Genomic DNA, 25,553 nt, shown 5'->3' with positions numbered 1-25,553 from the left:
AATCCCCCATACCTACTACATGATATCTAATCCCCCTATCTACTCTATTACATCTAATCCCCCATAACTACTACATGATATCTAATCCCCCATACCTACTACATGATATCTAATCCCCCTATCTACTCTATTACATCTAAACCCCCATACCTACTATATCTAATCCCCCATACCTACTCTATTATATTTAATACCCCATACCTACTATATTATAGCTAATCCCGCATACCTACTATATTATATCTAATCCCCCATACCTACTCTATTACATCTAATCCCCCATACCTACTCTATTACATCTAATCCCCCATACCTACTACATGATATCTAATCCCCCATACCTACTACATGATATCTAATCCCCCTATCTACTCTATTACATCTAATCCCCCATACTTACTCTATTATATCTAATCCCCCATATCTACTCTATTACATCTAATCCCCCATATCTACTCTATTACATCTAATCCCCCATACCTACTACATGATATCTAATCCCCCTATCTACTCTATTACATCTAATCCCCCATACCTACTCTATTACATCTAAACCCCCATACCTACTCTATTACATCTAATCCCCCATACATACTCTATTACATCTAATCCCCCATATCTACTCTATTATATCTAATCACCCATATCTACTCTATTACATCTAAACCCCAATACCTACTCTATTACATCTAAACCCCCATATCTACTCTATTACATTTAAACCCCCATACCTACTCTATTTCATCTAATCCCCCTTACCTACTCTATTACATATAATCCCCCATATCTACTCTATTACATCTAATCCCTCATACCTACTCTATTACATCTAATCCCCCATACCTACTCTATTACAGCTAATCCGCCATACATACTACATGATGTCTAATCCAACAATACCTACTATATTATATCTAATCCCCCATATCTACTCTATTACATCTAATCCCCCATATCTACTCTATTACATCTAATCCCCCATACATACTACATGATGTCTAATCCAACAATACCTACTATATTATATCTAATCCCCCATACCTACTCTATTATATCTAATCCCCAATATCTACTCTAATTATATCTAATCCCCCATACCTACTCTATTATATCTAATCCCCCATATCTACTCTATTATATCTAATCCCCCATACCTACTCTATTACAGCTAATCCCCCATACCTACTCTATTACAGCTAATCCCCCATATCTACTCTATTATATCTAATCCCCCAAACATACTCTATTACATCTAATCCCCCAAACATACTCTATTATATCTAATACCAACTCTATTATATCTAATCCCCCATATCTACTCTATTATACCTACTCTATTACATCTAATCCCCCATACCTACTCTATTATATCTAATCCACCATACCTACTCTATTACATCTAATCCCCCATACCTACTCTATTACATCTAATCCCCCAAACATACTCTATTATATCTAATCCCCCAAACATACTCTATTATATCTAATACCAACTCTATTATATCTAATCCCCCATATCTACTCTATTATACCTACTCTATTATATCTAATCCACCATACCTACTCTATTATATCTAATCCCCCATACCTACTCTATTACATCTAATCCCCCATACCTACTCTATTACATCTAATCCCCCATACCTACTCTATTACATCTACTCCCCCATACATACTACATGTCTAATCCAACAATACCTACTCTATTACATCTAATCCCCCATATATACTCTATTACATCTAATCCCCCATACCTACTACATGATATCTAATCCCCCATACATACTCTATTACATCTAATCCCCCATATATACTCTATTACATCTAATCCCCCATATATACTCTATTACATCTAATCCCCCATACCTACTCTATTACATCTAAACCCCCATACCTACTATATCTAATCCCCCATACCTACTATATTATAGCTAATCCCGCATACCTACTATATTATATCTAATCCTGCATACCTACTCTATTACATCTAATCCCCCATACCTACTACATGATATCTAATCCCCCATACCTACTACATGATATCTAATCCCCCTATCTACTCTATTACATCTAATCCCCCATACTTACTCTATTATATCTAATCCCCCATATCTACTCTATTACATCTAATCCCCCATATCTACTCTATTACATCTAATCCCCCATACCTACTACATGATATCTAATCCCCCATACCTACTACATGATATCTAATCCACCTATCTACTCTATTACATCTAATCCCCCATACTTACTCTATTATATCTAATCCCCCATACTTACTCTATTATATCTAATCCCCCATATCTACTCTATTACATCTAATCCCCCCTATCTACTCTATTACATCTAATCCCCCATATCTACTCTATTACATCTAAACCCCCATACCTACTCTATTTCATCTAATCCCCCTTACCTACTCTATTACATATAATCCCCCATATCTACTCTATTATATCTACTCCCCCATACCTACTCTATTACATCTAATCCCTCATACCTACTCTATTACATCTAATCCCCCATACCTACTCTATTACATCTAATCCCCCATACCTACTCTATTACAGCTAATCCCCCATACATACTACATGATGTCTAATCCAACAATACCTACTATATTATATCTAATCCCCCATATCTACTCTATTATATATAATCCCCCATATCTACTCTATTACATCTAATCCCCCATACATACTACATGATGTCTAATCCAACAATACCTACTATATTATATCTAATCCCCCATATCTACTCTATTACATCTAATCCCCCATACATACTACATGATGTCTAATCCAACAAAACCTACTCTATTATATCTAATCCCCCATACCTACTCTATTATATCTAATCCCCAATATCTACTCTAATTATATCTAATCCCCCATATCTACTCTATTATATCTAATCCCCCATACCTACTCTATTACAGCTAATCCCCCATACCTACTCTATTACAGCTAATCCCCCATACCTACTCTATTATATCTAATCCCCCATACCTACTCTATTACAGCTAATCCCCCATACCTACTCTATTACAGCTAATCCCCCATACCTACTCTATTACATCTAATCCCCCAAACATACTCTATTATATCTAATACCAACTCTATTATATCTAATCCCCCATATCTACTCTATTATACCTACTCTATTACATCTAATCCCCCATACCTACTCTATTATATCTAATCCACCATACCTACTCTATTACATCTAATCCCCCATACCTACTCTATTATATCTAATCCCCCAAACATACTCTATTATATCTAATACCAACTCTATTATATCTAATCCCCCATACCTACTCTATTACATCTAATCCCCCATACCTACTCTATTACATCTAATCCCCCATACCTACTCTATTACATCTAATCCCCCATACCTACTATATTACATCTAATCCCCCATACCTACTCTATTACATCTAATCTCCCATATCTACTCTATTATATCTAATCCCCCATATCTACTAGATGTACTGTAGGTGACTTTGCTTTGTTATTTTCAAATCATATGTTATTCTCTCACCAGTGGGAAATGAATTGAAACAGTCCTGTTGTATTAATCTATTAAAAGACAACCTGTCTCACTGACTGAAAACATCATACATTAGTGGCATTGAGGCCAAGTGAAACACATACACACACACACACACACACACACACACACACAGGCAAGCACACACGCACTGTGGGGAGTCTTTATCTCAGCAGTAGGTTAAATCTGGTGAGGCTTCAAATATGAATAGCCATTAGTTGATATAAATGGTGTCTCCCCTGTGGTCTGTAGTTGCTCTGTTCTGCTCTACCATGCTCTGTTCTGCTCTGCTTTACTATGCTCTGTTCTGCTCTACTATGCTCTGTTCTGCTCTACTATGTTCTGTTCTGCTCTACTATGCTCTGTTCTGCTCTACTATGCTCTGTTCTGTTCTGCTCTGCTCTGTTCTGCTCTACCATGATCTGTTCTGCTCTACTATGCTCTGTTCTGCTCTACTATGCTCTGTTCTGCTCTGTTCTGCTCTACCGTGCTCTGTTGTGCTCTACCATGCTCTGTTCTGCTCTACCATGCTCTGTTCTGCTCTACCATGCTCTGTTCTGCTCTACTATGCTCTGTTCTGCTCTACCATGCTCTGTTCTGCTCTACTATGCTCTGTTCTGCTCTACTATGCTCTGTTCTGCTCTACCATGCTCTGTTCTGCTCTACCATGCTCTGTTCTGCTCTACCATGCTCTGTTCTGCTCTACTATGCTCTGTTCTGCTCTACCATGCTCTGTTCTGCTCTACTATGCTCTGTTCTGCTCTACTATGCTCTGTTCTGTTCTGCTCTGTTCTGCTCTACCATGCTCTGTTCTGCTCTACCGTGCTCTGTTCTGCTCTACCGTGCTCTGTTCTGCTCTACCGTGCTCTGTTCTGCTCTACCGTGCTCTGTTCTGCTCTACCGTGCTCTGTTCTGCTCTACCATTCTCTGTTCTGCTCTACCATGCTCTGTTCTGCTCTACTATGCTCTGTTCTGCTCTGCTCTGTTCTGCTCTACCATGCTCTGTTCTGCTCTACTATGCTCTGTTCTGCTCTGCTCTGTTCTGCTCCACCATGCTCTGTTCTGCTCTACCATGCTCTGTTCTGCTCTACTATGCTCTGTTCTGCTCTGTTCTGCTCTACTATGCTCTATTATGCTCTGTTCTGCTCTGCTCTGTTCTGCTCTACTATGCTCTGTTCTGCTCTGCTCTACTATGGTCTGTTCTGCTCTGCTCCGTTCTGCTCTACTATGCTCTGTTCTGCTCTACTATGCTCTGTTCTGCTCTACTATGCTCTGTTCTGCTCTGCTCTGTTCTGCTCTGCTCCGTTCTGCTCTACTATGCTCTGTTCTGTTCTACTATGCTCTGCTCTGTTCTGCTCTGCTCTGTTCTGTTCTGCTCTACTATGCTCTGTTCTGCTCTACTATGCTCTGTTCTGTTCTGCTCTGCTCTGTTCTGCTCTACCATGCTCTGGCATTGAGGCCAAGTGAAACACATACACACACACACACACACACACACACACACACACAGGCAAGCACACACGCACTGTGGGGAGTCTTTATCTCAGCAGTAGGTTAAATCTGGTGAGGCTTCAAATATGAATAGCCATTAGTTGATATAAATGGTGTCTCCCCTGTGGTCTGTAGTTGCTCTGTTCTGCTCTACCATGCTCTGTTCTGCTCTGCTTTACTATGCTCTGTTCTGCTCTACTATGCTCTGTTCTGCTCTACTATGTTCTGTTCTGCTCTACTATGCTCTGTTCTGCTCTACTATGCTCTGTTCTGTTCTGCTCTGCTCTGTTCTGCTCTACCATGCTCTGTTCTGCTCTACTATGCTCTGTTCTGCTCTACTATGCTCTGTTCTGCTCTGTTCTGCTCTACCGTGCTCTGTTGTGCTCTACCATGCTCTGTTCTGCTCTACCATGCTCTGTTCTGCTCTACCATGCTCTGTTCTGCTCTACTATGCTCTGTTCTGCTCTACCATGCTCTGTTCTGCTCTACTATGCTCTGTTCTGCTCTACTATGCTCTGTTCTGCTCTACCATGCTCTGTTCTGCTCTACCATGCTCTGTTCTGCTCTACCATGCTCTGTTCTGCTCTACTATGCTCTGTTCTGCTCTACCATGCTCTGTTCTGCTCTACTATGCTCTGTTCTGCTCTACTATGCTCTGTTCTGTTCTGCTCTGTTCTGCTCTACCATGCTCTGTTCTGCTCTACCGTGCTCTGTTCTGCTCTACCGTGCTCTGTTCTGCTCTACCGTGCTCTGTTCTGCTCTACCGTGCTCTGTTCTGCTCTACCGTGCTCTGTTCTGCTCTACCATTCTCTGTTCTGCTCTACCATGCTCTGTTCTGCTCTACTATGCTCTGTTCTGCTCTGCTCTGTTCTGCTCTACCATGCTCTGTTCTGCTCTACTATGCTCTGTTCTGCTCTGCTCTGTTCTGCTCTACCATGCTCTGTTCTGCTCTACCATGCTCTGTTCTGCTCTACTATGCTCTGTTCTGCTCTGCTCTGTTCTGCTCTACTATGCTCTATTATGCTCTGTTCTGCTCTGCTCTGTTCTGCTCTACCATGCTCTGTTCTGCTCTACTATGCTCTGTTCTGCTCTGCTCTGTTCTGCTCTACCATGCTCTGTTCTGCTCTACCATGCTCTGTTCTGCTCTACTATGCTCTGTTCTGCTCTGCTCTGTTCTGCTCTACTATGCTCTATTATGCTCTGTTCTGCTCTGCTCTGTTCTGCTCTACTATGCTCTGTTCTGTTCTGCTCTGCTCTGTTCTGCTCTACCATGCTCTGTTCTGCTCTACTATGCTCTGTTCTGCTCTGTTCTGCTCTACCGTGCTCTGTTGTGCTCTACCATGCTCTGTTCTGCTCTACTATGCTCTGTTCTGCTCTACCATGCTCTGTTCTGCTCTACTATGCTCTGTTCTGCTCTACCATGCTCTGTTCTGCTCTACTATGCTCTGTTCTGCTCTACTATGCTCTGTTCTGCTCTACCATGCTCTGTTCTGCTCTACCATGCTCTGTTCTGCTCTACCATGCTCTGTTCTGCTCTACTATGCTCTGTTCTGCTCTACCATGCTCTGTTCTGCTCTACTATGCTCTGTTCTGCTCTACTATGCTCTGTTCTGTTCTGCTCTGTTCTGCTCTACCATGCTCTGTTCTGCTCTACCGTGCTCTGTTCTGCTCTACCGTGCTCTGTTCTGCTCTACCGTGCTCTGTTCTGCTCTACCGTGCTCTGTTCTGCTCTACCGTGCTCTGTTCTGCTCTACCATTCTCTGTTCTGCTCTACCATGCTCTGTTCTGCTCTACTATGCTCTGTTCTGCTCTGCTCTGTTCTGCTCTACCATGCTCTGTTCTGCTCTACTATGCTCTGTTCTGCTCTGCTCTGTTCTGCTCTACCATGCTCTGTTCTGCTCTACCATGCTCTGTTCTGCTCTACTATGCTCTGTTCTGCTCTGCTCTGTTCTGCTCTACTATGCTCTATTATGCTCTGTTCTGCTCTGCTCTGTTCTGCTCTACTATGCTCTGTTCTGCTCTGCTCTACTATGCTCTGTTCTGCTCTGCTCCGTTCTGCTCTACTATGCTCTGTTCTGCTCTACTATGCTCTGTTCTGCTCTACTATGCTCTGTTCTGCTCTGCTCTGTTCTGCTCTACCATGCTCTGTTCTGCTCTACCATGCTCTGTTCTGCTCTACTATGCTCTGTTCTGCTCTGCTCTGTTCTGCTCTACTATGCTCTATTATGCTCTGTTCTGCTCTGCTCTGTTCTGCTCTACTATGCTCTGTTCTACTATGCTCTGTTCTGCTCTGCTCCGTTCTGCTCTACTATGCTCTGTTCTGCTCTACTATGCTCTGTTCTGCTCTACTATGCTCTGTTCTGCTCTGCTCTGTTCTGCTCTGCTCCGTTCTGCTCTACTATGCTCTGTTCTGTTCTACTATGCTCTGCTCTGTTCTGCTCTGCTCTGTTCTGTTCTGCTCTACTATGCTCTGTTCTGCTCTACTATGCTCTGTTCTGTTCTGCTCTGCTCTGTTCTGCTCTACCATGCTCTGGCATTGAGGCCAAGTGAAACACATACACACACACACACACACACACACACACACACACACACACACACAGGCAAGCACACACGCACTGTGGGGAGTCTTTATCTCAGCAGTAGGTTAAATCTGGTGAGGCTTCAAATATGAATAGCCATTAGTTGATATAAATGGTGTCTCCCCTGTGGTCTGTAGTTGCTCTGTTCTGCTCTACCATGCTCTGTTCTGCTCTGCTTTACTATGCTCTGTTCTGCTCTACTATGCTCTGTTCTGCTCTACTATGTTCTGTTCTGCTCTACTATGCTCTGTTCTGCTCTACTATGCTCTGTTCTGTTCTGCTCTGCTCTGTTCTGCTCTACCATGCTCTGTTCTGCTCTACTATGCTCTGTTCTGCTCTACTATGCTCTGTTCTGCTCTGTTCTGCTCTACCGTGCTCTGTTGTGCTCTACCATGCTCTGTTCTGCTCTACCATGCTCTGTTCTGCTCTACCATGCTCTGTTCTGCTCTACTATGCTCTGTTCTGCTCTACTATGCTCTGTTCTGCTCTACCATGCTCTGTTCTGCTCTACCATGCTCTGTTCTGCTCTACCATGCTCTGTTCTGCTCTACTATGCTCTGTTCTGCTCTACCATGCTCTGTTCTGCTCTACTATGCTCTGTTCTGCTCTACTATGCTCTGTTCTGCTCTGCTCTGTTCTGCTCTACCATGCTCTGTTCTGCTCTACCGTGCTCTGTTCTGCTCTACCGTGCTCTGTTCTGCTCTACCGTGCTCTGTTCTGCTCTACCGTGCTCTGTTCTGCTCTACCATTCTCTGTTCTGCTCTACCATGCTCTGTTCTGCTCTACTATGCTCTGTTCTGCTCTGCTCTGTTCTGCTCTACCATGCTCTGTTCTGCTCTACTATGCTCTGTTCTGCTCTGCTCTGTTCTGCTCTACCATGCTATGTTCTGCTCTACCATGCTCTGTTCTGCTCTACTATGCTCTGTTCTGCTCTGCTCTGTTCTGCTCTACTATGCTCTATTATGCTCTGTTCTGCTCTGCTCTGTTCTGATCTACTATGCTCTGTTCTGCTCTGCTCTACTATGCTCTGTTCTGCTCTGCTCCGTTCTGCTCTACTATGCTCTGTTCTGCTCTACTATGCTCTGTTCTGCTCTACTATGCTCTGTTCTGCTCTGCTCTGTTCTGCTCTGCTCCGTTCTGCTCTACTATGCTCTGTTCTGTTCTACTATGCTCTGCTCTGTTCTGCTCTGCTCTGTTCTGTTCTGCTCTACTATGCTCTGTTCTGCTCTACTATGCTCTGTTCTGCTCTACTATGCTCTACTATGCTCTGTTCTGCTCTACTATGCTCTGTTCTGCTCTACTATGCTCTGTTCTGCTCTACTACGCTCTGTTCTGCTCTACTATGCTCTGTTCTGCTCTGCTCTGTTCTGATCTACCGTGCTCTGTTCTGCTCTACCGTGCTCTGTTCTGCTCTACTATGCTCTGTTCTGCTCTGCTCTGTTCTGCTCTACCGTGCTCTGTTCTGCTCTACCGTGCTCTGTTCTGCTCTACCATGCTCTGTTCTGCTCTACCATGCTCTGTTCTGCTCTACTATGCTCTGTTCTGCTCTACTATGCTCTGTTCTGCTCTACCGGGCTCTGTTCTGCTCTACTATGCTCTGTTCTGCTCTGCTCTGTTCTGCTCTGCTCTGTTCTGCTCTACTATGCTCTGTTCTGCTCTACTATGCTCTGTTCTGCTCTACTATGCTCTGTTCTGCTCTACTATGCTCTGTTCTGCTCTACTATGCTCTGTTCTGCTCTGCTCTGTTCTGATCTACCGTGCTCTGTTCTGCTCTACCGTGCTCTGTTCTGCTCTACTATGCTCTGTTCTGCTCTGCTCTGTTCTGCTCTACCGTGCTCTGTTCTGCTCTACCGTGCTCTACCATGCTCTGTTCTGCTCTACTATGCTCTGTTCTGCTCTACTATGCTCTGTTCTGCTCTACTATGCTCTGTTCTGCTCTACCGTGCTCTGTTCTGCTCTACTATGCTCTGTTCTGCTCTACTATGCTCTGTTCTGCTCTGCTCTGTTCTGCTCTGCTCTGTTCTGCTCTACTATGCTCTGTTCTGCTCTGCTCTGTTCTGCTCTACCATGCTCTGTTCTGCTCTACTATGCTCTGTTCTGCTCTGCTCTGTTCTGCTCTACCATGCTCTGTTCTGCTCTACTATGCTCTGTTCTGCTCTGCTCTGTTCTGCTCTACCATGCTCTGTTCTGCTCTACCATGCTCTGTTCTGCTCTACTATGCTCTGTTCTGCTCTGCTCTGTTCTGCTCTACTATGCTCTATTATGCTCTGTTCTGCTCTGCTCTGTTCTGCTCTACTATGCTCTGTTCTGCTCTGCTCTACTATGCTCTGTTCTGCTCTGCTCCGTTCTGCTCTACTATGCTCTGTTCTGCTCTACTATGCTCTGTTCTGCTCTACTATGCTCTGTTCTGCTCTGCTCTGTTCTGCTCTACCATGCTCTGTTCTGCTCTACCATGCTCTGTTCTGCTCTACCATGCTCTGTTCTGCTCTGCTCTGTTCTGCTCTACTATGCTCTATTATGCTCTGTTCTGCTCTGCTCTGTTCTGCTCTACTATGCTCTGTTCTACTATGCTCTGTTCTGCTCTGCTCCGTTCTGCTCTACTATGCTCTGTTCTGCTCTACTATGCTCTGTTCTGCTCTACTATGCTCTGTTCTGCTCTGCTCTGTTCTGCTCTGCTCCGTTCTGCTCTACTATGCTCTGTTCTGTTCTACTATGCTCTGCTCTGTTCTGCTCTGCTCTGTTCTGTTCTGCTCTACTATGCTCTGTTCTGCTCTACTATGCTCTGTTCTGTTCTGCTCTGCTCTGTTCTGCTCTACCATGCTCTGGCATTGAGGCCAAGTGAAACACATACACACACACACACACACACACACACACACACACACACACACAGGCAAGCACACACGCACTGTGGGGAGTCTTTATCTCAGCAGTAGGTTAAATCTGGTGAGGCTTCAAATATGAATAGCCATTAGTTGATATAAATGGTGTCTCCCCTGTGGTCTGTAGTTGCTCTGTTCTGCTCTACCATGCTCTGTTCTGCTCTGCTTTACTATGCTCTGTTCTGCTCTACTATGCTCTGTTCTGCTCTACTATGTTCTGTTCTGCTCTACTATGCTCTGTTCTGCTCTACTATGCTCTGTTCTGCTCTGCTCTGCTCTGTTCTGCTCTACCATGCTCTGTTCTGCTCTACTATGCTCTGTTCTGCTCTACTATGCTCTGTTCTGCTCTGTTCTGCTCTACCGTGCTCTGTTGTGCTCTACCATGCTCTGTTCTGCTCTACCATGCTCTGTTCTGCTCTACCATGCTCTGTTCTGCTCTACTATGCTCTGTTCTGCTCTACCATGCTCTGTTCTGCTCTACTATGCTCTGTTCTGCTCTACTATGCTCTGTTCTGCTCTACCATGCTCTGTTCTGCTCTACCATGCTCTGTTCTGCTCTACCATGCTCTGTTCTGCTCTACTATGCTCTGTTCTGCTCTACCATGCTCTGTTCTGCTCTACTATGCTCTGTTCTGCTCTACTATACTCTGTTCTGTTCTGCTCTGCTCTACCATGCTCTGTTCTGCTCTACCGTGCTCTGTTCTGCTCTACCGTGCTCTGTTCTGCTCTACCGTGCTCTGTTCTGCTCTACCGTGCTCTGTTCTGCTCTACCGTGCTCTGTTCTGCTCTACCATTCTCTGTTCTGCTCTACCATGCTCTGTTCTGCTCTACTATGCTCTGTTCTGCTCTGCTCTGTTCTGCTCTACCATGCTCTGTTCTGCTCTACTATGCTCTGTTCTGCTCTGCTCTGTTCTGCTCTACCATGCTATGTTCTGCTCTACCATGCTCTGTTCTGCTCTACTATGCTCTGTTCTGCTCTGCTCTGTTCTGCTCTACTATGCTCTATTATGCTCTGTTCTGCTCTGCTCTGTTCTGATCTACTATGCTCTGTTCTGCTCTGCTCTACTATGCTCTGTTCTGCTCTGCTCCGTTCTGCTCTACTATGCTCTGTTCTGCTCTACTATGCTCTGTTCTGCTCTACTATGCTCTGTTCTGCTCTGCTCTGTTCTGCTCTGCTCCGTTCTGCTCTACTATGCTCTGTTCTGTTCTACTATGCTCTGCTCTGTTCTGCTCTGCTCTGTTCTGTTCTGCTCTACTATGCTCTGTTCTGCTCTACTATGCTCTGTTCTGCTCTACTATGCTCTACTATGCTCTGTTCTGCTCTACTATGCTCTGTTCTGCTCTACTATGCTCTGTTCTGCTCTACTACGCTCTGTTCTGCTCTACTATGCTCTGTTCTGCTCTGCTCTGTTCTGATCTACCGTGCTCTGTTCTGCTCTACCGTGCTCTGTTCTGCTCTACTATGCTCTGTTCTGCTCTGCTCTGTTCTGCTCTACCGTGCTCTGTTCTGCTCTACCGTGCTCTGTTCTGCTCTACCATGCTCTGTTCTGCTCTACCATGCTCTGTTCTGCTCTACTATGCTCTGTTCTGCTCTACTATGCTCTGTTCTGCTCTACCGGGCTCTGTTCTGCTCTACTATGCTCTGTTCTGCTCTGCTCTGTTCTGCTCTGCTCTGTTCTGCTCTACTATGCTCTGTTCTGCTCTACTATGCTCTGTTCTGCTCTACTATGCTCTGTTCTGCTCTACTATGCTCTGTTCTGCTCTACTATGCTCTGTTCTGCTCTGCTCTGTTCTGATCTACCGTGCTCTGTTCTGCTCTACCGTGCTCTGTTCTGCTCTACTATGCTCTGTTCTGCTCTGCTCTGTTCTGCTCTACCGTGCTCTGTTCTGCTCTACCGTGCTCTACCATGCTCTGTTCTGCTCTACTATGCTCTGTTCTGCTCTACTATGCTCTGTTCTGCTCTACTATGCTCTGTTCTGCTCTACCGTGCTCTGTTCTGCTCTACTATGCTCTGTTCTGCTCTACTATGCTCTGTTCTGCTCTGCTCTGTTCTGCTCTGCTCTGTTCTGCTCTACTATGCTCTGTTCTGCTCTGCTCTGTTCTGCTCTACTATGCTCTGTTCTGCTCTACTATGCTCTGCTCTTAGGCCTTTTCTTCCCATGTGTTCTGAGACAGTTGAAGAAAAGCCATCTATAACATAGCCTTTATAGGCCTACACTATTCACTTAGAAACTTTGGAGTCCCATATGTTACTTCACAACCATACATTGATTACACCTATCTAAACCACTGAGGAGAGGTGACACACAGTGAATGTTCCTGAGTGTCCGAGATGCAGTTTTGACTTAAATCTGCTTGAAAATCTATGGCAAGACCTGAAAATGATGGCTGTCTAGCAATGATCAACAACCAATTTTGACAGAGCTTGAAGAATTGTAAAAAGAATAATGGACAAATGATGCACAATCCAGGTGTGGAAAGCTCTTAGAGGTTTACCCAGAAACACTCACCTCTGTTACCGCTGCCAAAGATGATTCTAACATGTCATTGTCATGTCATGTCACATTGACTCAAGGGGTTGAATACTGATCTAATCAAGATATACAGTGCCTTGCAAAAGTATTCATCTCCCTTGGCATTTTTCCTATTTTGTTGCATTACAACTTGTAATTTAATAGATTTATATTTGGATTTCACATAATGGACAAACACAAAATAGTCCAAATTGGTGAAGTGAAATGAAAAAAAAAACTTGTTTCAAAAAATTATTAAAAATAAAAAACGGAAAAGTGGTGTGTGTATATGTATTCACCCCCTTTGCTATGAAGCCCCTAAATAAGATCTGGTGCAACCAATTACCTTCAGAAGTCACAGAATGAGTCAAATAAAGTCCACCTGTGTGCAATCTACGTGTCACATGATCTCAGTATATACACCTGTTCTGAAAGGCCCCAGAGTCTAAAACACCACCAAGCAAGCGGCCCCATGAAGACCAAGGAGCTCTCCAAACAGGTCAGGGACAAAGTTGTGGAGATGTACATATCAGGGTTGGGTTATAAAAAAAGAGATCAGAAACTTTGAACATCCAGCGGAGCGCCATTAAATCCATTATTAAAAAATGGAAAGAATATGGCTCCACAACAAACCTGCCAAGAGAGGGCCGCCCACCAAAACTCACAAACCAGGCAAGGAGGGCATTAATCAGAGAGGCAACAAAGAGACAAAAGATAACCCTGAAGGAGCTGCAAAGCTCCCCAGCGGAGATTGGAATATCTGTCCATAGGACCACTTTAAGCCGTACACTCCACAGAGCTGGGCTTTACGGAAGAGTTGCCAGACAAAAACCATTTTTTAGAAAAGAAATAAGCAAACACATTTGGTGTTCGCCAAAAGGTATGTGGGAGACTCCCCAAACATATGGAAGAAGGTACTCTGGTCAGATGAAACTAAAATCACTGTCTGGTGCAAACCCTACACCTCTCATCACTCCAAGAACACCATCCCATGGTGGTTGGCAGCATCATGCTGTGGGGATGTTTTTCATCGGCAGGGACTGGGAAACTGGTCAGAATTGAAGAAATGATGGATGGCGCTAAATACAGGGAAATCCTTGGGGGAAACCTGTTTCAGTCTTCCAGAGATTATAGACTGGGACGGAGGTTCACCTTCCAGCAGGACAATGGCCCTAAGCATACTGCTAAAGCAACACTTGAGTGGTTTAAGGGGAAACATTTAAATGTCTTGGAATGGCCTACTCAAAGCCCAGACCTCAATCCAATTGAGAATCTGTGATATGAATTAAAGATTGCTGTACACCTGCGGAACCCATCCAACTTGAAGGAGCTGGAGCAGTTTTGCCTTGAAGAATGGGCAAAAAATCGCAGTGGCTAGATGTGCCAAGCATCTCAAAAAGACACAGTGGTTGGAACCAAAAATCTCAAGTTTGGACTCATTAGACCAAAGGACAGATTTCCACCAGTCTAATGTCCATTGCTCGTGTTTCTTGGCCCAAGCAAGTCTCTTCTTATTATTGGTGTCCTTTAGTAGTGGTTTCTTTGCAGCAATTCGACCATGAAGGCCTGATTCACGCAGTCTCCTCTGAACAGTTGATGTTGAAATGTGTCTTTTACTTGAACTCTGTGAAGCATTTATTTGGGGTGAAATCTGAGGCTGGTAACTCTAATGAACTTATCCTTTGCAGCAGAGGTAACTCTGGGTCTTCCTTTCCTGTGGCGGTCCTCATGAGAGCCAGTTTCATCAGAGCGCTTGATGGTTTTTGTGACTGTACTTGAAGAAACTTTCAAAGTTCTTGAAAGTTTTCCGAATTAACTGACCATGTCTTAAAGTAATGATGGACTGTCATTTCTCTTTGCTTATCTGAGCTGTTCTTGTCATAATATGGACTTGGTCTTTTACCAAATAGGGCTATCTTCTGTATACCACCCCTACCTTGTCACAACACAACTGATTGGCTCAAATACATTAAGGAAAGAAATTCCAAAGATTAACTTTTAACAAGGCACACCTGCTAATTGAAATGCATTCCAGGTTACTACCTCATGAAGTTGGTTGAGAGAATGCCAAGAGTGGCATCAAGGCAAAGGGTGGATACTTTGAAGAAACTCAAATATAAAATATATTTTGATTTGTTTAACACTTTTTTGGTTACTACATGATTCCATGTGTTATTTCATAGTTTTGATGTCTTCACTATTATTCTACAATGTAGAAAATAGTTTTTAAAAAATAAAGAAAAACCCTTGAATGAGTAGATGTTCTAAAACTTTTGACTGGCACTATATATATATTTTTTTGTATTTTGTGTAGATTTGTTGACGGGGAAAAAAGACAATTAAATACATTTTAATCCCAGTTTGTAACAACATAATATGAAAAATCAAGGCGTGTAAATACTTTCTGAAGACCAAGTTTGTCTCCAGTGAAAATCTCACTTTTTTTTTTTTTTTTACACCTTTATTTATCTAGGCAAGTCAGTTAAGAACAAATTCTTATTTTCAATGACGGCCTAGGAACAGTGGGTTAACTGCCTTGTTCAGGGGCAGAACGACAGACCTTGTCAGCTTGGGGATTTGAACTTGCAACCTTCCGGTTACTAGTCCAACGCTCTAACCACTAGGCTACCCTGCCGCACTGCCGCACTTACAAAAGCTAATATTCTGTTAACTCATAGCCAAATACTGTTGTTGACTCACCCTATTGTCTTATTTGTGGCCAAAGCATAGATAAAAAAAATAAAAAACACCTCAAACGTGTATCTCAATATTGTATACTACCCTCATAAAGTACATTTTGGTTTCAAAACTATAAGTCCTACAAACACATACTTAGTACTGTTAGAAAGGTGTGAACTACAGAATTCAGATAAAGGTCTCAGAAACTACTATAGATGTTGTTGCTTTTTCTCAGGGGTGAAGGGGGGGGGATAAGAGATTTAAAAGTCTTGATTGGTGACATATTTTATCTCCAATTACTGTTCTAAAATGATATTTTTGTGCAACATTTTGTTGTTTACATTTTTCCTTACCTAATGGTGGTGCTCTAAACATGCATAAATTCCCTTAGGAACACAATTTAAAAGCAAAGGGCTTGTGAAAAGTTTTTTTTTTTGTCTTACAGGAATGATAAACACTGAGTGGACAAAATATTAAGAACACCTTGAGTTGCATTTTTATGACATTGCCAGCAGTAAGATTTCAGTTTGATTTCCAAAAAGACTAGACCTGTTTTCAAATGATATGTCACTTTCTATTAAAAAAATAGAAATAATTATGTGTGGGTGGAAGGGATGGGGGGGTACTGGGGGTACCCCCCCCCCCCGGGGGTACCCCACCCCCAAACTCAAATCAACCACTCAGAGTTTAACAGAATTTATAAACATACTTAATTAACATACAATTTTTGGGGGAAGGAAAACTATTTTTTTTTTTTTACACCTTTATTTATCTAGGCAAGTCAGTTAAGAACAAATTCTTATTTTCAATGACGGCCTAGGAACAGTGGGTTAACTGCCTTGTTCAGGGGCAGAACGACAGACCTTGTCAGCTTGGGGATTTGAACTTGCAACCTTCCGGTTACTAGTCCAACGCTCTAACCACTAGGCTACCCTGCCGCACTGCCGCACTTACAAAAGCTAATATTCTGTTAACTCATAGCCAAATACTGTTGTTGACTCACCCTATTGTCTTATTTGTGGCCAAAGCATAGATAAAAAAAATAAAAAACACCTCAAACGTGTATCTCAATATTGTATACTACCCTCATAAAGTACATTTTGGTTTCAAAACTATAAGTCCTACAAACACATACTTAGTACTGTTAGAAAGGTGTGAACTACAGAATTCAGATAAAGGTCTCAGAAACTACTATAGATGTTGTTGCTTTTTCTCAGGGGTGAAGGGGGGGGGATAAGAGATTTAAAAGTCTTGATTGGTGACATATTTTATCTCCAATTACTGTTCTAAAATGATATTTTTGTGCAACATTTTGTTGTTTACATTTTTCCTTACCTAATGGTGGTGCTCTAAACATGCATAAATTCCCTTAGGAACACAATTTAAAAGCAAAGGGCTTGTGAAAAGTTTTTTTTTTTGTCTTACAGGAATGATAAACACTGAGTGGACAAAATATTAAGAACACCTTGAGTTGCATTTTTATGACATTGCCAGCAGTAAGATTTCAGTTTGATTTCCAAAAAGACTAGACCTGTTTTCAAATGATATGTCACTTTCTATTAAAAAAATAGAAATAATTATGTGTGGGTGGAAGGGATGGGGGGGTACTGGGGGTACCCCCCCCCCCGGGGGTACCCCACCCCCAAACTCAAATCAACCACTCAGAGTTTAACAGAATTTATAAACATACTTAATTAACATACAATTTTTGGGGGAAGGAAAACTATTTCATTGATATTGTAAGTAATTATAGGTCATATTTCATAGACATCTGGAAACACTGGACAGTTACTTTAAATCAATAGCATTCCACAGTGCCTTGTCCTGCATCTCTCTCTGTGAAGAGTTAACCGATCCATTCTTCTCTTCCAGGAGAGGAGATTAAAGGCATAGTGGTGTGTGTGTTCCAGGAGAAGAGAGGACATATCAAAGCTATGGTTCCCAGTGCTGAGTGATCTACAGTCTAAAAATAGCAACATGCAGCAGAATGGACTGGTGGAGCTATTTACAGTCAGTCAGTGCCTGCCTGCTTCTCTGCCTGCCCGCCTTTCTGCCTGCTTCTCTGCACTGTTGGAGCTAGGAACACAAGCATTTCGCAACACCCGTAATAACATCTGCATGTGACCAATAAAATGTGATTAGATTTGACTGCCTGCCTGCCTCTCTGACTGCCTGCCTCTCTGACTGCCTGCCTCGCTGCCTCTCTGACTGCCTGCCTCTCTGACTGCCTGCATCTGCTTCTCTGCCTGCCTGCCTGCCTGCCTGCCTGCCTGCCTGCCTGCCTGCCTCTCTGACTGCCTGCCTCTCTGACTGCCTGCCTCTCTGACTGCCTGCCTCTCTGCTTCTCTGGCTAGCTGCATATACCAATCATCAAGCATCTTACAATTACATCTGGACACACAACATGACTGAATAGCGTTCTGTTCTAAACGTCTGTCTGTGAGGTGTTTCTCGTTCATTTCAACCTGTAGGAGTTGAAATTATGCTTTGATGTAGCCACGACCAGACCAGGTGAATGCAGGGTTATTTGAGAGAGGACAAGGAGGGAGAACTAAACGGTTGTTGTTGTTTTTTTACATTTGAGCGGGGCCATGATCAGATAGTCCTATGTGATGATATCACAACTTACTGTACACGTATAACAAGTCACGGCTCCTCATGGTCAAGTCCCCTTTACATTCTAATGAAGATGTAATGTCATTAGGAAATAAAACATGTATTTTGTGGACATAGATAAACATATAGGCCTAGGCTAGTTTAAAGTAATGTATAAATTCATCGTAGGTCTGTATTAATAACGGGAAACCATCCATCCAATTGACAGTGATGACCATACATGGTTTATTGGCACTTTGTAACAAATGACTCGCATGGGTGCTAATATGCTATTATTCGATAATAATTCAATTCAATTCATAGCCTTAATTTTGAAATTCTATTCACCGCATTGCTCGGGTATGAACATAATTAATACAATAAAATAAATATAAGAGGGTCGAAATATGTCCTTGTAATTTGCTGCCATTTTCTACTACATCCACTGAAAATCATGTGGATAGCCTATAAATCAATATCCACCGCAAGGATTTTGACGCACAACATTTAAATCCAGGGCCCCGATATTATGACAGAATTTGAAGCAAGATCATTGAGCGTCCAGTCAAAAACCCGCAAGGAGCCATGATGTCCCGGTATTTCTACCGAGCGGCAGGGCAACCGTGCACTTCACATTCTTACCGTTCTGCGAGGAGACCGAATGCAGCATCAGTACTCCAATGAACGCCACCGAAACCGACATAATTTCGGCACTTCGTTTTCCAGGTAGCATCGACTCGGGTGGTAGATGCCGGTAATATGGATAGTGGTGGTGTGGAGTGGGGAGACCAGGTTACCGGGTAGATATCAATCTGACCGAAGGAAGCTTCCTCTAATACTCCAATCGGGTCACGCAAAAACCGCGGCGCGCTCGCTCAACCGACGAGTGCATGACGCCACGCCACCTGTGCAGTGGCGGTGCGTGGTGATGAAATCACTCGAAGGAACCACCTTTCTCCTCGGTTAGTGCTATCTGGGATCCCTGGTACGTCCCTACCCTATATCCTAACCGTAAAACCCTTACCTTAACCACAATCCCTACCAAACACTAACCATTTTACTTTTCAACTTCAATTGGGAAGGGACCCTTTCTCATCTGCGGTGGCAAATCCCGCGAGATTACATTTTGTAGGCTGCATGGATAGAACAATATATGTTAGTTGCTGTGTACACTACAGTGTAGGATAATTATCATTTAGTACATCCCTATAGGGCTTTTTCTTAGAATCTGAAAGCCAGAGGACAGTTCAGATGGGAATATCATGCCTTGCAAGTTATTTAGAAGCCACCCTTATCATTATGGTCGTTCAATAAACAAATAGTAGATTTACAATAGAATAGATTAGAAGCATATAGCCTAGAATAGAATACAATAGGTCATGTGACATGACGTATTGGTAGGTAAGTCGCTTTGGATAGAAGCATCTGCTAAATGGCATATATGTTCAGCAGCCATCTACCTGGTTCAATGCTACCTGGTTCAATGCTACCTGGTTCAATGCTACCTGGTTCAATGCTACCTGGTTCAATGCCACCTGGTTCATTGCTACCTGGTTCAATTCTACCTGGTTCAATGCTACCTGGTTCAATTCTACCTGGTTCAATTCTACCTGGTTCAATGCTACCTGGTTCAAATCTACCTGGTTCATTGCTACCTGGTTCAAATTTACCTGGTTCATTACTACCTGGTTCAATTCTACCTGGTTCAATGCTACCTGGTTAAATTCTAACTGGTTCAATACTACTTGGTTCAATTCTACCTGGTTCAATGCTACCTGGTTCAATGCTACCTGGTTCATTGCTACCTGGTTCATTTCTACCTGGTTCAATGCTACCTGGTTCATTGTTACCTGGTTCAATGCTACCTGGTTCATTTCTACCTGGTTCAATGCTACCTGGTTCAATGCTACCTGGTTCAATTGTACTTGGTTCAATTCTACCTGGTTCATTGCTACCTGGTTCATTTCTACCTGGTTCAATTCTACCTGGTTCATTTCTACCTGGTTCAATGCTACCTGGTTCAATTCTACCTGGTTCAATGTTACTTGGTTCAATTCTACCTGGTTAAATTCTACCTGGTTCAATGCTACCTGGTTCAATTCTACCTGGTTCAATTCTACCTGGTTCATTGCTACCTGGTTCAATTCTACCTGGTTCATTGCTACCTGGTTCATTGCTACCTGGTTCAATGCTACCTGGTCCATTGCTACCTGGTTCAATTCTACCTGGTTCAATGCTACCTGGTTCATTGCTACCTGGTTCAATTCTACCCGGTTCATTGCTACCTGGTTCATTTCTACCTGCTTCAATGCTACCTGGTTCAATCCTACCTGGTTAAATTCTACCTGGTTCATTGCTACCTGGTTCAATTCTACCTGGTTCAATTCTACCTGGTTCAATTCTACCTTGTTCAATGCTACCTGGTTCAATGCTACCTGGTTCAATGCTACCTGGTTCATTGCTACCTGGTTCAAATTTACCTGGTTCATTGCTACCTGGTTCAATGCTACCTGGTTCAATGCTACCTGATGTTCAATGGGTCAAGCTGACCCCACCCCACAGACAGGCACACAGACACCTGGCTAAGCCCTGACCTCAGTTTGCAGCCAGGCTTTATTGGGACTTTTAATCCTATTTCACTGTCAACTCCCTCATACAGCAGTAGGACAGGTGGCAGTCAGACAGGCAACGCTTGCCAAGTTATCTTGTGTCTGAATGAGCCACAAAATGATCTCCCCTCCAAGGCTAAAGGATAAACCCTAATATATACTGTTGGCCTGTTTCACTGTGAACTCAAACAGCAGGAGAACATGGCAGCCTGGCAATGGAAGAACACCGACCCACAAACTGATCTCTCCTACACTTCATGATAAACACTAGGCCTACTGTACACCCTTCATGATAAACACTAGGCCTACTGTACACCCTTCATGATAAACACTAGTAGGCCTACTGTAAACCCTTCATGATAAACAATATTCCTACTGTAAACCTTTCATGATAAACACTAGTAGGTCTACTGTAAACCCTTCATGATAAACACTAGTAGGTCTACTGTAAACCCTTCATGATAAACACTAGTAGGTCTACTGTACACCCTTCATGATAAACACTAGGCCTACTGTAAACCTTTCATGATAAACACTATTCCTACTGTAAACCCTTCATGATAAACACTAGTAGGTCTACTGTAAACCCTTCATGATAAACACTAGTAGGTCTACTGTAAACCTTTCATGATAAACACTAGTAGGTCTACTGTAAACCTTTCATGATAAACACTAGTGGGTCTACTGTAAACCCTTCATGATAAACAATATTCCTAATGTAAACCCTTCATGATAAACACTAGTAGGTCTACTGTAAACCTTTCATGATAAACACTAGTAGGTCTACTGTACACCCTTCATGATAAACACTAGGCCTACTGTAAACCTTTCATGATAAACACTATTCCTACTGTAAACCCTTCATGATAAACACCAGGCCTACTGTAAACCCTTCATGATAAACACGAGTAGGTCTACTGTAAACCCTTCATGATAAACACTAGGCCTACTGTAAACCCTTCATGATAAACACTAGTAGGTCTACTGTAAACCCTTCACGATAAACACTAGGCCTACTGTAATCCCTTCATGATAAACACTAGTAGGTCTACTGTAAACCCTCCACGATAAACTCTAGGCCTACTGTAAACACTCCACGATAAACACTAGTACGGCTACTGTGAACCCTCCATGATAAACACTAGGCCTACTGTAAACCCTCCATGATAAACACTAGGCCTACTTTAAAACCTACATGTTTACCTTACCTTGTAATGCGTTTTAACCTTCCCTGAAAGAATTAGGCGTACAATTTCCAGATAACAAGGTCAAGTTGAAAACGTAGGTTGAAAGGCATGCCAGAAAGCTTTCAACACAAACGCGGCCATCTGTCAAGCATAAATCGATGCATTGCTGCCATAATTCAGGTAATCCAGCTAAAAAAAATTAACACATTTGTAGTCTGCCTGAATGGTGTCAGATTGTTCCTCTGCTGCCCCCTACAGTACAAATACAGTAGATGACCTGGAGCCTTCCTCTGCTGCCCCCTACAGTAGAGATACAATAGATGACCTGGAGCGTTCCTCTGCTGCCCCCTACAGTAGAGATACAGTAGATGACCCGGAGCATTACTCTGCTGCCCCCTACAGTACAGATACAGTAGATGACCTGGAGCATTGCTCTGCTGCCCCCTACAGTACAGATACAGTAGATGACCCTGAGCATTCCTCTGCTGCCCCCTACAGTACAGATACAGTAGATGACCCGGAGCATTCCTCTGCTGCCCCCTACAGTACAGATACAGTAGTTGACCCAGAGCATTCCTCTGCTGCCCTCTACAGTACAGATACAGTAGATGACCTGGAGCCTTCCTCTGCTGCCCCCTACAGTAGAGATACAATAGATGACCTGGAGCGTTCCTCTGCTGCCCCCTACAGTAGAGATACAGTAGATGACCCGGAGCATTACTCTGCTGCCCCCTACAGTACAGATACAGTAGATGACCTGGAGCATTGCTCTGCTGCCCCCTACAGTACAGATACAGTAGATGACCCTGAGCATTCCTCTGCTGCCCCCTACAGTACAGATACAGTAGATGACCCGGAGCATTCCTCTGCTGCCCCCTACAGTACAGATACAGTAGTTGACCCAGAGCATTCCTCTGCTGCCCTCTACAGTACAGATACAGTAGATGACCCGGAGCGTTCCTCTGCTGCCCCCTACAGTAGAGATACAGTAGATGACCCGGAGCGTTCCTCTGCTGCCCCCTACAGTACAGATACAGTAGATGACCCGGAGCATTCCTCTGCTGCCCCCTACAGTACAGATACAGTAGATGACCCGGAGCATTCCTCTGCTGCCCCCTACAGTACAGATACAGTAGATGACCCGGAGCGTTCCTCTGCTGCCCCCTACAGTACAGATACAGTAGATGACCCGGAGCATTCCTTTGCTGCCCCCTACAGTACAGATACAGTAGATGACCCGGAGAATTCCTCTGCTGCCCCCTACAGTACAGATACAGTAGATGACCCGGAGCATTCCTCTGCTGCCCCCTACAGTACAGATACAGTAGATGACCCGGAGCATTCCTCTGCTGCCCCCTACAGTATAGATACAGTAGATGACCCGGAGCATTCCTCTGCTGCCCCCTACAGTACAGATACAGTAGATGACCCGGACACTGAGACAGTGTCATTGCATATTGGTACACCAGAATTACATTAATTTCCAATGAAAACGCTGCGTTTGACTTGCAGCATTGCATTGCAGAGGAAGTTGCAGTGCGTTCTGGGTGGTGCATAAGTTGGATTTATCGAACGCACGCGTCAAACTGTACGCGTAGACGGCTCGACAGAAATGGTAGCAGAAGGTGAATGTGGTACTTTTTGTTGCACACATATCCAGGTGACGCCGCGTACTATTTTCCGCAGTGACTCTGTCGTAGTGTTCGAAGCGTCAATATTACAGTGCCTTGCGAAAGTATTCGGCCCCCTTGAACTTTGCGACCTTTTGCCACATTTCAGGCTTCAAACATAAAGATATAAAACTGTATTTTTTTGTGAAGAATCAACAACAAGTGGGACACAATCATGAAGTGGAACGACATTTATTGGATATTTCAAACTTTTTTAACAAATCAAAAACTGAAAAATTGGGCGTGCAAAATTATTCAGCCCCCTTAAGTTAATACTTTGTAGCGCCACCTTTTGCTGCGATTACAGCTGTAAGTCGCTTGGGGTATGTCTCTATCAGTTTTGCACATCGAGAGACTGACATTTTTTCCCATTCCTCCTTGCAAAACAGCTCGAGCTCAGTGAGGTTGGATGGAGAGCATTTGTGAACAGCAGTTTTCAGTTCTTTCCACAGATTCTCGATTGGATTCAGGTCTGGACTTTGACTTGGCCATTCTAACACCTGGATATGTTTATTTTTGAACCATTCCATTGTAGATTTTGCTTTATGTTTTGGATCATTGTCTTGTTGGAAGACAAATCTCCGTCCCAGTCTCAGGTCTTTTGCAGACTCCATCAGGTTTTCTTCCAGAATGGTCCTGTATTTGGCTCCATCCATCTTCCCATCAATTTTAACCACCTTCCCTGTCCCTGCTGAAGAAAAGCAGGCCCAAACAATGATGCTGCCACCACCATGTTTGACAGTGGGGATGGTGTGTTGCTTTTACGCCAAACATAACGTTTTGCATTGTTGCCAAAAAGTTCAATTTTGGTTTCATCTGACCAGAGCACCTTCTTCCACATGTTTGGTGTGTCTCCCAGGTGGCTTGTGGCAAACTTTAAACAACACTTTTTATGGATATCTTTAAGAAATGTCTTTCTTCTTGCCACTCTTCCATAAAGGCCAGATTTGTGCAATATACGACTGATTGTTGTCCTATGGACAGGCTGCATCTCTGATCAGTCTTCTCCTTGTATGAGCTGAAAGTTTAGAGGGACGGCCAGGTCTTGGTAGATTTGCAGTGGTCTGATACTCCTTCCATTTCAATATTATCGCTTGCACAGTGCTCCTTGGGATGATTAAAGCTTGGGAAATCTTTTTGTATCCAAATCCAGCTCTAAACTTCTTCACAACAGTATCTCGGACCTGCCTGGTGTGTTCCTTGTTCTTCATGATGCTCTCTGCGCTTTTAACGGACCTCTGAGACTATCACAGTGCAGGTGCATTTATACGGAGACTTGATTACACACAGGTGGATTGTATTTATCATCATTAGTCATTTAGGTCGACATTGGATCGTTCAGAGATCCTCACTGAACTTCTGGAGAGAGTTTGCTGCACTGAAAGTAAAGGGGCTGAATAATTTTGCACGCCCAATTTTTCAGTTTTTGATTTGTTAAAAAAGTTTGAAATATCCAATAAATGTCGTTCCACTTCATGATTGTGTCCCACTTGTTGTTGATTCTTCACAAAAAAATACAGTTTTATATCTTTATGTTTGAAGCCTGAAATGTGGCAAAAGGTCGCAAAGTTCAAGTGGGCCGAATACTTTCGCAAGGCACTGTATACGTGAAGGGGTCTAGCTGGAAGGTGTTTCCTTCCTATACAGGTTCAGAGATGAGATTTTCTGTGTTTTTGAATGGAACTAAAATATACTCGTTTTAATGTTATTGTAATTACTAATGTATACACATTGTAAAATCTGTATTACACAATTACACGTCTATATGACAGTTATTTGGTCTACA

General features: G+C 43.2%; 2 protein-coding genes across 3 annotated transcripts in view; both read right to left on the bottom strand.

The window, feature by feature from the left end:
* Positions 1-19,143, bottom strand: part of LOC139383181 (neuroplastin-like) — a 77,661-nt gene extending 58,518 nt beyond the window's left edge. The window contains exon 1 of one of the 2 annotated variants that reach the window (XM_071127611.1): positions 18,944-19,143. In XM_071127611.1, coding sequence (XP_070983712.1) covers positions 18,944-19,034 — 91 coding nt within the window. In that variant the 5' untranslated portion in view covers positions 19,035-19,143. The remainder of the gene's footprint in view (positions 1-18,943) is intronic. The other variant, XM_071127600.1, reaches the window with a different exon arrangement.
* Positions 1-25,553, bottom strand: part of LOC139376285 (uncharacterized) — a 1,125,987-nt gene that overhangs the window by 998,130 nt on the left and 102,304 nt on the right. The gene's annotated exons all lie outside the window — the stretch shown is intronic.

This window comes from Oncorhynchus clarkii, chromosome 2, assembly GCF_045791955.1.
Source record: "Oncorhynchus clarkii lewisi isolate Uvic-CL-2024 chromosome 2, UVic_Ocla_1.0, whole genome shotgun sequence".
NCBI lineage: Eukaryota > Metazoa > Chordata > Actinopteri > Salmoniformes > Salmonidae > Oncorhynchus > Oncorhynchus clarkii.
This window is presented reverse-complemented; position numbering and strand designations above follow the sequence as displayed.